The following is a 13,470-nucleotide window of genomic DNA, read 5'->3' as shown; positions in this document are numbered from 1 at the left end:
AGATCGTGTTTGCCAAATGGTAAGAGAGGTGTCTTGATTGGTTGTTTTTTTCACTTCCACGTTCCTCATCAGGATGAATCGTTGCACATCTCTCAGTATAAATCAATCCATCGCACAGCCTTGGATTCACTCATTTTTTTTTAAAATCAGGGTTCTTTGATTCAGGCGGTGTAGACACACCTGGCTTTCTCTCTTCCTCCAGTCCTCCCCGTGAACCTCTGTTTCTTTCTCTCTTTCACTGTAGCTCTTATAAATATGCTGAAATGAAATATACTCTGTTGTTAGTGGTGAATGATGTCTTGTGGTACTCTCTACGCCTTTGGATAGTGCTGTGTTTATTGTGTATGATGTATTCATATTAGTATTTATGATAATGATAAGTCTGAGAAAAAAAATAAATCCAAGACTCTCCAGAATTCTGTTGTATTCTTATTATATGGGATCCATGTGAAACAAAATGAAATAAACTTGAAATTATTCTGTTGAAGGTTAAAATGTGTTTTTTCTGTTCTCAGGAGTTTGTCTCTCTGCTTATTTGGTCGAGCCAGGTTTTTAAAATTAAGTTTCAAATTGCTCAGTTTGTCACAAAAAAATTAAACATTAAAAATTACCTCAAAAGTAAAGATTACTATTCTACAATGAACTACATTGAAAGGTGCAGTTTGTAAGATGGTGGTGAGTTTCTGTTACAGTATCAGAGGACCCCACCTTGCACTCTCTAGTGGTCAGGAAGGGTATTAATTAAATTCAATAGGCTTTACTGGCTTTCCTTTTTACATGTCTAGCCAAAGCACAATGAGATCAAGAAAGAAATAATGAAATAAATTTAATAACAAAAAAGTGTTAACAATTACATTGGTTAATAGAGTTACATTGATAAAGAAATAGATGAACTAAACAAAAACATGCATACACACATACTGTATATAGCATCACATATACTGTGCATCCTGTTTCATTATGTATCATAAAACATCAATATAAAAACAAATAAAAGAAGGTGATGGCAGCAAAAAGAAATATGGCATGTTTTCTCTGTTGTTCTCCCATTTAGCAGGCAGCTCTGCACATTCTTTCTTTGTTGTTTTTTGTCAAATTAAGGACATTTTTTCCTCTTTTTCAAACTTTTGAGAGAATTCTTCCCTAATATGCTTGTGATTTTGACATTGTGATAAGAAATGTAGTTCTTTCTCTACCGCTGCCCCATCACAAAGACAGCGCAGCCTGTCTTCTCTATAACTGAAGTTGTTTTCCTCAGCCAAAAATTACAAGATAAGATACCAAAAATAACAAGAAGACAGACAGAGCATATTAATTAAATTAATATGCAAATTTTTCTTTTATTAAATATGAGTTATCAAAACAAATAAGACTGTAATTTAAAAATATGTTTCTTCTAAAAACTTCTCACTGTCTACCTAGATTTTACAATCTGTATGTGAGCTATTTACCACAGCTGTGTCTCATAATAAAAACCTGCAAATCACAACCACAACTGGAATGTAAATCCACACAGTGGAAAAAAAAGACCCACCAATTAGGACATGATGCCTTCAGGAACTATTGTAAATGCCACATTCTTAGTTGAACAAGTATGAAGAGGGGAGGTATCCTGGATTAGGTAATCAAGGCATTTCAAGTAGTGACACCACACTGTAAAAAATAATCCACTACAAGTAAAAGCCCTGCATTGGCCCTTTAAACCTGTACTTAAACAAACAGATAGAGATAGAACATAAAAATAGCATTAGCATCAAAATATTCTTGAAGCCCCTTCCTTTCCTTTGCCGTGTTATATTGTTCCATACTCCAGTTGTTCAACCGTTACTTGCAGATATTCAGGGGAAAACAATGTCTCTTCCTGTTTTGGTTGAGCACTGGCAGACCCACCTCCTCTGTGCCATACAGCCACTCTCATCCCTCTGGGAATAATCAAGCCTGGTGGCAGGCCGAACATAACACGGTCAGCAAGGCTCACAGGGATGGATTGATTTTTTTTTTCAGCTTTTACTCCGTGCAATAGGTATTTGTTTCAAAATGGTAAGATGAAGCTAAAAAGCTGTCTGTTACCAGTATGGAAACAAAGGCAAATGTACACATTTTTGCAGAAATGCCTTTAAACGTAGCTGACACATAGCTTGTGGAGAAGAAGAAGAAGAAGAAGAAGAAGAAGAAGAAGAAGGAACTCTGTTAAGCTCCCTTGGGGAAATTCGCCTTCTTAATGCTGATGTTAAGTGCAAGTATCTCAAAAATACTTTAATAAAAGTATGAACTGTAAACAGATAAAATGTCAACCAGCAAAGAATTACTTTTGCAACAGGTCTCCCGCGGAGTCTCCGAGGAGCCCGTGAAGGCATCACGAGAGCAGCCCCGCTCCGCTGAGCGGTACCGGAGCCAACAGCGGCCCTCATGAGGAAAGTGAAAGCCAACGCCCAGCTCCTCAGCTCCTCCCTCCCTCCTCCAGTGAGAAGTTGAGTTTCCTCTGAGCTACGGTAGACGGGAATGAACTCAGCTAGGTGACATTTTTACCGAGACTTCGCAGCGGAGACGTTGATTCATCCGACCGGCGGAAAAAAAACAACCAAGAAAAAACTTGTACGTTAGCTTGAGCGGGAGCAACGGTCAACACCCGGACGTCTTCATAAAACTCTTCCTGAAGACAAGTTTGTTTGTTCAAACGCTGTTCGTCGGCTTTTTATTTAATATACTGTCGGTAGTAATAAGTAAGTTATTGCAGAATGGCTGATACAAACGCGGGCGGCTCCGGTGCTAACTGCCTGGAGAAGCTGAAAAGTTACGTGAAGACCCAGAAAGGAGTCATCCTCGCATCAGAAATAGTAAGTTCACGGACCCGCCAGCTCACATGGAACTTTTAGTTTCAGCACAGCTCCGCTACAAACGCTTACAACTGCTTACAAAGCTGTGTATAATGTGTTGTGCGTAAGTAGCCTGCAAACTAATCAATATTTCATACATTGTAAAGTGGTTTAATGTGGCCTTCATGATTGCTATTGATTTTATTCACTTATAAGAGCAGAGTAATCTCAGTCTAATGCTTTTAAGCAGCATGTCTGTTTAATTTATGTCACTAACATTCTCTGTTTCCTTCTGGAAAGCTGTTTTGTCTCAGGTCTAGTCAGGGAATGAGAGGCATGTGATTTGGGAGGTGGGGGGGATCATGGACAGAGGTTAAGGGTTTCCACCTGTCACTTGTGCTCCACTGTTTTCTCATTTGGCACCAAGGAGCCAAATGCTGAGCGTTAATGGCAGTTGAGAGGTCACATGGGTTAACTGACTGTTGTCAGGCATCTCACTTTCCCCAAGTGTCTTATAATATGGTGAAGAGAAAATACAACATATAATACTGAATTTCTGAGTTTTTACACGTTATGTCTTTGTACATCCGGCTCTAGTCAACACAGCTACTAGATGACAAATACTATAACAATAATGTGAGTGTTAGGTTTGTAGTTCTGAGTTTCCCATTTTCTGGCAGATTACAACCACTTCCTGTCTGGGAAGGTCTTTTTTATTTACACTGTCCTTGAACGCCCCTGTGCACATGATTGCCTTTGTTTGCATTTCACGGTGGTGTGTTCTTTTTACACATGACTCACTGTGAGATGAAATTCTTCACTTTAAGGGAAATTATGGTATTTTTAAACCTGGGTTTTGTATTAACATGTTCTTATGTGGTATTGATTCATATCAGAGACATCAAGGAGGGCATGGAATACATAGAAAAGTCTTTTACACAGGAGATATGGTTATATGACACCCAACCAACCCTGTTTAAAGCCCATATTATGGGACAATGGCTTACAAGACTTGCCTGTAAGGACTTTATTCATACTTAGCAAAAGTTCCAGAAGAGGTCCAGGTGATCGCCTTTGCTGGCAACCATAACAACTCAGACCGTCACAGTTACAATACCCTTTTGATACCAATTTTCTGACATCTGTTTTAACAAAATATTACACATAAATGGTGGTGAGCCCTGTCTCTGCATAACCTAGTTGGTTTTCTGCATGCCCTAAGTCAGCTAGTCACCACCACTATTCAATTTCGGCACAACAAGCATGCTGCATGCTTATTGGCTCGCTGATGAGATTAACGCCTTAGGTACTGAAATTTGGTATTGAATGACAAGGCATTTTTAGATACTTGATTGTATCTGGTGCCATAAAAGTATCAGAATTCAATGCCCAGCCCTACTGGTTACAGATAGGTTCTTACTATGTAACAGAAAGGGTCGGTCTCCTTGGGAATCTTTTCCATTTTGTTGTCAGACAATTAGAATAACAACTTCAGCCTGTCAGTAGGCTAAACGAGCACTTTTAGTAGGTATTAAAATCGACATTCAGAGTTGCCCCAAAGCATTTAACTGCAGCCATGTCACAACTGTCAGCTGAAGCAATCTACAGGACCAATTCTGACATGTTTGATAATATCAATCATACACACACAAAAAAAGGAATTCCCCTTTCAGCTCTGCAATTCGAAACAACATTCGTCAGGTTTTAACCAGACTCATGCATTGGAATATCATCACGTATCTCACAGTTGCTTGCAAAGTCCTGAAATAGTTATTCTGCTACTGAGTTATTACACTCCACTTTTTTCTAAAACTGTAGAAAGCCCTTTCTATTGCTGATAAAAAAACAGTTTCCCTCAGAACTCAACAGGCTCATTATAAAGCAGGCTCTCAGATGTTGGTGGTCAGAGGTCCACCCACTGTTAAGTTTTTTTTTTCCTTTTCAGAGGTAATGGAAATTCCAGCCTGTGTGTGAAGTTTAGTCCAGGGGACGAAGAATGCGTGAATTACTTAGCACACACATCTCTCTGGTGTGTGCCATTTGGGGATAGCCTCAAGCCTCACTGGATACACTCGGTAGTTCGTTGTTTCCTCTCTTACTCACATCTTTACTGGAGCCTGGTAATCTGTAAAGGAAGTCATCGCTGATGGTGGATGTCTGAAATAGTTTTGAGTGCAGGCATGGAGGGAGAGGGGTGTGGGAGTGAAACAGGAAGACAAATGCTATTACTGCTTATTATGTTTAATCTGATGGGAAACTGGGTATTTAACCACGGCAGTCAGGATTACTGAGGTTTAAATCTTCCAGATGATAAACCAAAAGTCTACAGGATGGGATTATAGCTTACTGTTGTTTGTTGATTGATGTGTGGAGTTCTTTATGCTTGGACTACACTGCATTTGTTAGTCTATTTGATATTGCGCTATTTTATTTTTGGTCACTTTATTTTGAGTTTACTGGTTAGCTAGTTATCTCAGTTAGCTGTGTAGCTAGTGGCTATAAGATGATTTAAGTATGCATGGACTTGGAGCTCTGAGTGATTACACTGCTTGCACAGGAGACTTGGTTAGCTGGTTAGCAAGCTAATTTTAGTTGATATCTTGTCACACAATACATAACGTCAAAACTAATACTTTTGCACATTCTGTTGGTAATCTTAGTAATCTTTTTTAAATGTCCTCAAGTAAAAATCCTGCACATTAGGATGTTTATACCTATAGACATAAGACGTGCAGCAAATAACATCAGTGAGACAGTGAATTTACCGGTGTTCAGCAGTAGGATATGTGCATTCAACTGTAAAATAGCCCATGAGCCTATGGTAATATGCGTCCATACTCAAATAATCAAGTTTAAGGCATCTCTGTTACACCAAGATAAAACTTTCCCCGAAGACAGTGCAGTTACTAGGAGTGACTCACACAGTTTGTCCACAAACCAAAGGACGAGCTGCTGGTGGTTTTAGGTGTTGATGTTTTGTTGATATGGGCGCCAAGTAGATTAGCAACCACATTAAAGCAATGTAAACAGAGAGTTGTTTTGGCTGAACAGATGCTTTATTATGATTTCACAGAATATCATGTCATGACATACAGGAAACGTAATAAAATATTAAAACATATCTATTTTTGAGATCAGTGATACAATAGAATTCAATGCTGTAGTTAACAAATGAACAGAGTATGATAACTGTCAGCATTCACATCACTGTATGCCTTAAAAACTATATAACGGTGCAACCCTACACATAACTACATGTTCCTTTTTGAGCTGACATTACGCACTGCCAAATTACGCGTACAAGTTGTTTTGTTTTTCCTTTTTTCTGGCTGTCATAGGACATGACAATACTTGAAGCTGCAGTTCAACTTACAGCTCACAGACACACACCCATGTAGTGCAAATTTCTGTTTGTCTTTGGGCACAGTTGAGCCAGTAGCGATAAGTCAGGATGAGTCATGCAGCGGGCTGATCTTTCAACCCGCTTTGAATTTTATGAATGTGAAGTCGTCACATGTTTGTATAACTGGAAAGCAGTCTTTTCAGATTAGGGAACCAAAGTTGAAAATGACTAGATGACTGGAAAGAAAGAAGAGTGATGAAATGAAACTAAACTTTCCATTTGCCTCTCAACACACATGGTAATACGTTTTGGTGAGTCACAACTACTATTAAGAACCAGCCCAAAATGTACGGGACTTCCCTAGCAACTGTTGCTGTTTTGTGTGTCACTGTACCACGGGCGAGCTTTTGGCTCTCATGTTGCTGCTGACTATAATTAGGCGAGCAACAATTTCCCTCCGGTCAGTTTTTAAAGAGCAGCTCATTATAAGGATGTGAAAAGATCCTAGCTGGGATTTTAAAAGCTGACCCAAACAGATCCGCTGCTGTGTGGAAAACATAAAGGTGTCAACATCTCACAGCTTGTCTTGTTCTGAGGGTCTCTTGTGCTGTGGGTGTTGCTCTGTGCGACGGCCTCCTCAGTAGCCGCTGCCCTCAGAGCAGCCGACTCTGGCCTGAATAGAGCCTCTGTTGTGTAGGACCACGGCCTCAGCCAGCCCGCTGCTCTACAGAGGCAGCCTGTGCCAGTCTCGAGAACACATGAACTACTGATGCATCTGGCTGACTGGCTGACTGGCTGCGTGTTTACGTAACAGTTGCGGGCTGAGGGGAGGAGAAGCAGTAGTGACAGATGTAGGGCTGGTGTCGCCTCAGTTACATCGTGTGTATGTATCATATAGGCCGCTGTGATTTGACACTCGCCACAAAGTTGTCTGTGTCCGAGAATAAAACATTGCACTGTGCAAGATGAGCTTCTTGAGAATAAACATCAGAGTCTAAAGGGAAACACTGAAACTGAAACGTATATTTGAAAACGCACAAGCACTGAAACGTTGTATTTTTTTCAGTGCCTATACAACGTTTTCCAATCAACTGTTTCAGAGCTAATGTTTCTACTTTCTATTCAGCTTTGTTCACAATCCCAATTATGCCTGAATATAAAGTCACTGTTCTCGTCCTATAAACTAAATCACTTTCATTAAAGGTGCAATGTGCATTTTTCTTGTAAACAAACAAAAGTTGTGTTTAAGTTTAGTGTCTTTTTACCCAACACATTGAGTATCCTTGAGGTCCAACTCAGTCGTTACTATTTTGAACACATTTCCTCCCCCATAAAACGATTTTAAAACTGCGTTGTTTACATCCATTTCTGCTTGCCGTCGTCTGCATTTGTTTCCATGTTAGTATGCTTCTTCATAACGTCCCCGGCACCAATTATTGATTAGTGCAGTTGCCTGAAAACAATTGGCATGGGAGTAATCGCATCACCCCATTTCCCTCGGGTGGATGCTTGTTGGAAAGACAACAAGGATTGGCATGACTAGAGCTAGTAGTGAACTCCACACAGTACCTTTTAAAATAACACCTATGTCAAATACAAATGACTGCTTTTAATCTTGCTACATATTTTTTCTACTTACTATGTTTACTGTTATTAGGGCTGTCACAATATTGATGATTTCAGCTCAGTGGATCATATACACACATACATAACATACATATACTACAGACAATTTTAAAGATAGAATAATATAACTATATGTAATGTAAGTGATCATGCGCACAAGTCTGTTAAAGCTCCATAAATTAGTAGATTCATTAGTCATAGTTAGAGTATTTGTTCGGTAGAACAATTAATTGGCACCTAATTGTTTTTCAAGCAAATATACCAAATATTAAATTGTTCCAGCTTCTCAAATGTGATGTTTGTTGATTTTTCTTGTTTTACATTGTAGTGAATTGATTATTCCGGGATTTTGGATTGCAGGATATTTGATTGTTTGATAGACCAAACCTTCAAACACTTGTTGGCACAGTGTGTAGGTGGCTATGCAATCTTTCCACTCCACTCTATCAAATCTAGAAAATGTAAATGTACTAATATGTCGATGAGCAGGGCAATCTGTGTCGTAGAGAAGGACAATCAAATTTATGCCATTGTAGTGTTTACAAGTACATTAGATTGTCAGGCTTTAACTGACTGAAGGACTATTTGAAATGTCCACTCCTTCACAGCTGTAACATGTTGTGTGAATAAATCAACCCACACAGTTTCGCAGCAGCAACAATAGCAGTATTGGAAAAAAAAGGGTGATACTGGTTCAAGGCCGTAGGCAGCCTAAGTTTATGATTTTTTTTTCTCACATTGGCAGCATTTCAGTGGAATGGACTGAGAAGAATGCACACAGACTTCTTTCCCTCATATGGAAAAATATGATCTTGATTGAACAAACACGTGCTGAAAATCTAAGAAGAGAGCAGCATGTGATGTGATGCATTCTAGTCTCCCTTAACAGTATTTTTGCTTAGAAAAAATATTTTTTTTTGTTCTTCTGTTGATGTTGAGTTGTGAACTGAGTGGAGTAAATGAAACAATGACAGCTTTGTAGGAGTGATTTACTGTCGGGCTATTGAGTGGACACAGCTCTTTTTCTGTTACTGAGAACTGGGATGATAAGTCCCTTATCAGCGGATCGTCAGCTGTTTTATAAAATCATACAAACCTGAGCTGGGAATTCTATCAGATGGGAGGAATTTAGGCAGCATCTTGTAGTTTTGTGGTGTAACACTCCTCTACTCACGTCAAATGATTAATCTGTGTGCTTACTGTCTTTCCCAAACCTCTCCTCCCACTTCAATCACTCTTAGATCATCAGTTTCATCATCATCATCTGCTACGCTGCGTCCCTTTATGGAGGCTACTCCGCTGTGGCCATCTGCGAGATGGTCTTCGCTATGGTCTTCTTCGCAATCTTCATGATGGATCTCGACAAGCAGATCCAAGTGGTCAACTGGGTCTGGAGCGTGAGTCCAAGTCTACATGTCTTACAGCAAGCATTCCACACACACAGTGATGAACACGCACATGCAGAGTAGCACAACGCTTCACCTTATGCTTCCATCTTTTGTGCAGGATCTTTTCCGTGCTGGTATCGGTGCTCTCATGTACATCATCACTTCTCTGATCTGTGTGATCGGAGGGTCCGGGGACGGTGCACGTATCGCAGGCGGGGTGAGTTTAGCAGCCATGAGCTGGATACCGAATGTTTCTATATGTTTGCAAATGTTTTGTTGCTTGTTTTGACAACCATCAAGCAGTATCTGTGACTCAGTTATAGTTTAGGTGTTGAAACCCCTAGGTGGTTATGGTTTGACTAACTTTGAGAAAAGGTCAGTGTTGAGTAATGCATCGCAAATCATATTTCATGCTTCCTTCCTGTTTAGGTCATTTGCAGACTGCAAGATTTTGCCATAATTCTTGATCTCAAACCACTTTCTTAGAACTTACACGAAAAATCCAAAAGTTATCACAGAATCCACGGGAAATTTGGTTTAAGCAGTTCGATGACATCGCTTCATGTTGTTGTGAGCTGTACCAATCTTGTTTTCAACATCAGGTTTGATTTTATCAACATAATAAAAGTATGTACCTGTAGGGGAAGCACCTTGGAGATAAGTCTGAGATGAAAATGAATTACATTCTTTTACGTCAACGGGAGGTGTGGAGGGAGGCAGTGGAACCACACACAACTACAGTACCAAAGTGATCAGTCAGCCACTAATTATAGACTCTTATTAACATAATAGCATGCTTCATTGGAAGAAACATGGTGGTGGAATGACAAAACACATACAAGCTACTGGTAGAGAGTGAATGATTATTGTTGACACAGCAGCTGTCTTACTAAAATATCAATACAGTGAAGCATTTCATTGTTATGCAAAAATGTTGTTGCTTCACATCCTGCTTAGCTTGCACTCTGCACTTAAAGGAACCAACTCCAATTGCCCAATAGCAGGACATGTGGAATAATCTTGTCTGAGAACGGTTATGTAGGTTGTGCGCCAGAAGTCTGGTACTAAAACTGTCTTCTGGTGTGAGGGGCACAACAATTCTGAGGTCCTGAAAGTCTAGCAGTCTGCACTTGGCTTTAACTGTGTAACAGAAAATATGAGATACATATAATGCAAAATAGATTACAGTATTTTGGAGTAATTCTTGCTTTGTCTTGTATTACCAAACTTTGATGCATTTTATGTTACCAGTGATTTTTATTGTGATTCTGATCCTGAGCTATCGTTTCTTAGGTGTTTGGTTTGATAGCTGGTCTGCTGTTTGCCTATGATACCTACACCATCTTTCTACAAGTAAAGAGCACCAGGCAGCACACAGCAACATCCACCGGTGAGAGCAGCATATATTCTCTGTCATGACACACTGACAACAATCCTTGTTTCGTATATACAGCAAGTTTTCTTTTCGTTTACAGATGACAGAGTTTAAACACTCCCAAGACACGTGTGCCTCTGTCAAGATGGCAGCAGGAGAACAAAGAGGAATTTGTGCAGACGTTAACGTAAGAGTGGATAAGAGAGGATGATGGACAGTAAAATGAACAGGTCACAGTTTAACCAACGCTACTGTATGGTGTGAACAGATGAGAGATTTGCTTGAGAAGAGGGTGACGCAGTAGCCTGCATGTAAGACAAAATCGTGTCTACTGCATGAGGAATTCCCCCTCACAAAGATTTACTCCAACTTCAATGTACCACTGATTCGAAAGGGAAAACTGTAAATAACAGGCAATGGTTGATAGCAGCAAGCAGCTTGTCTAATACACGTGTCTACTGTTGACGGACTGCTGTAGTAAGTAGTAACTGTAAGGAGTAACTGTGTCATTTGAACTTTAGAAGTACACAATGGATGGGTGCTTTAGGAATTGTCTAACATTATTGTGCATTTCTTTAGTGTGTTTTTCTGTATACTCAGTGAGGTTTCTCAGCTGGTCACACGTTTTCTTCCTTGTTATTTAATCGATGCTCTGTAGAGTGCTCCCCATGTGTCACAGTGCTTTAAAGCAGCTACAAGGAGTTTTTAACTGGTTAGGAAACAGTGTCAATTTAAAACAGATGGCCTACATAAGTAAATGAGATCATCAGCAAGAAGATAAGATATTTCTATTCAGTTCAACTTTATACCTGTCCCTGTAAAAATAGTATCAGCTATATATCTTTATCGGTTAAATTATAGCCTCAGGTGTGCATTGACAACAGGTTATACACTAAAAATGTAGAATTATGGTCTAATTGATCGATATCTTGGTTTGAGAAGCAGGGAAATTATCTATTATTGGCATTTTCTGAAAAGAAATTCTATCTCTAATGTTAACATCCCAGGCAAGCTTTGTAGTGCGTTAGCAACTTAAAAGGAAGCATGAGGAAGGTTTTTTGTTTTCGAGAAATATATTTTACATTATATTTTGTTCTTATGCCTGATTCTGGGGCAGAGTCAACAAAGACACAGAGACAAGAATTGCCTGACGATTAATAAAAGGCTTAAAGGTACAGCGATAGAGCAGGTACATAGACATGAGTCAGTAATTAAACAGACAAAATGAAAGTTCCTTGTAGTTGCTTCAAAGTGTCTTTCAAATTAACCAGTGTCTTCATCTTACTCATCTTTTATTTCCAAACATTTGAAGTGGCCTACTGTAACTGATGAGAAATATTTTGGCTGTTTTTGTACTACACTGATTTTAGTTTGGGTCAATCAGAAGCTGTAGACGTTCCATTAACCATCAACCACATGTTCATTTGAATTACAGTCTCATCCTCCGGTTTCACTCATCTACTTTGATTCTTGCTCAGGTTGTTGTTATTGTTTTCTTTTTACATTTGTAACACATTTTGAGAGTGCAAAAAATTGTTCTGTTGACATTTTATACCGACCAGTAGTCCAGTGTTTTTTATTTTTTATTTTTTATTTTTTTTTGATGAGACAGGTGCATTTCTCCACAAGTTAGAATTTTACTATGTGGATGTTTTCAGTTTAAGTGTTCACTACCCTCTGGTGGTAAAAACATCACCTACACCTACAAGTAAAACATCACCTACTTGTCTTTTTTTTTAACATGCTTCACAGAGTCTGCAGTTTGTAATTTCAAGTTTCAGAGCAGCCTTGCTTTGGGAAATAAAAGCCATTGTTAAAACAAAAAAAAAATCTGTTTTTGTAGCTTGTGTTGATTACATTTGTTGCGTGATATATTTGAACTTAAACTTGCCTTAAGTCACACTGCCACTAGATGGAAGCATACTACTATTTACAGTGAAATGAAATGTTTAATCAAAGGGCTCCTGTCCTGGCAGCTTGGGGCACAAGCTGGTAAGAGTTAACACTGCAAAAGCAAACATCACAAAAGTAGCTTTGGTGATGTTTGCTCCAGTCTCTTATCCTGTTGGTGTTCAGATGTTATCAGGAACTACTATGTTTTCACACCCTCTGCCGGCATTTTTTACTGACCTTGTGCAAGCGTGCATCTCTAATCTCATCCGAAAATGTTCTATTGCATGCTGTACCCTTCTTTTCATTTTGAGATTAGGTTGCATTTATGAAAATCCTTTCCTCCTGCTTCCTTTCAACTCCAATAATCATTACAGTCTGTTACCCATGTCATTTTAAAGACCTGCAGTGGAATGATAATCCTTTGTTTGGGGTCATAGTACTGACTGCTATCAAACTAATTCCCCAAGCAGCAGCCGGCTTGTAAGAATAACTTTCACCCACACACATCTGTGTTCATATCTCCTTGTTAAAATATTTATTTAGGAATATTTGTTGGGAAGTTGAAAGTTCCCCTATTTGAACTCTCTTCAGATGGATAAATAAAGACTAAATATGGTATAAATTACACAGTAGGGGAGATGAGAGAGTAGGGGGTGTGTAAACTAGTTAAATTCCTTGTAGTCTGGGTGAAGAACAGGCCAAACTTTGGGATAGTTGGCTGTCTGTGTCCATTTCTATGGACTGCAGGAGTAAAGCTGGAGCTTCGTCAAGATGGCGGTTAAGCAACCCCACCTTCAAGATAAAAGCCGGGACGTTATCAGTTTGAATTAAGAGCGTTTCTCTGTACAATTTTTGACCTGTAAAATAATGTTACATGCATTTAATGAAAACATAGTGCTTGTTTGGGATTTCATTTTGTCTCTGCTCAATAAATGTCGAACATGTGTGTTGATGAGTGTATTATTTTGAAAGCTCCGACGGAAGTAGTGTTTTTCAGTTAGGCTAGCTTGTCCGTTGAGTAGCCGAAGT

The 13,470-nt window shown here is 39.2% G+C and overlaps 1 protein-coding gene across 1 annotated transcript; it reads left to right on the top strand.

The window, feature by feature from the left end:
• The first annotated feature begins 2,401 nt into the window (after positions 1-2,401).
• plp2b (proteolipid protein 2b) lies at positions 2,402-12,378 on the top strand. Its single transcript, XM_030423932.1, has 5 exons — positions 2,402-2,837; positions 9,027-9,182; positions 9,292-9,390; positions 10,467-10,563; positions 10,649-12,378. Exons 1-5 carry the CDS (start codon positions 2,739-2,741, stop codon positions 10,660-10,662), a joined length of 465 nt encoding a protein of 154 aa, XP_030279792.1. The 5' UTR covers positions 2,402-2,738; the 3' UTR covers positions 10,663-12,378.
• The last annotated feature ends 1,092 nt before the right edge of the window (positions 12,379-13,470 follow it).

The sequence above is a fragment of the Sparus aurata genome, chromosome 7, assembly GCF_900880675.1.
Source record: "Sparus aurata chromosome 7, fSpaAur1.1, whole genome shotgun sequence".
Lineage (NCBI taxonomy): Eukaryota > Metazoa > Chordata > Actinopteri > Spariformes > Sparidae > Sparus > Sparus aurata.
This window is presented reverse-complemented; position numbering and strand designations above follow the sequence as displayed.

Coding starts and splice junctions, on each gene's coding strand:
- plp2b (XM_030423932.1), top strand. CDS start 2,739: ATGGCTGATACAAACGCGGGCGGCTCCGGTGCTAACTGCCTGGAGAAG. Junction 2,838..9,026: donor TCATCCTCGCATCAGAAATA/GTAAGTTCACGG, acceptor AATCACTCTTAG/ATCATCAGTTTCATCATCAT. Junction 9,183..9,291: donor TGGTCAACTGGGTCTGGAGC/GTGAGTCCAAGT, acceptor TCTTTTGTGCAG/GATCTTTTCCGTGCTGGTAT.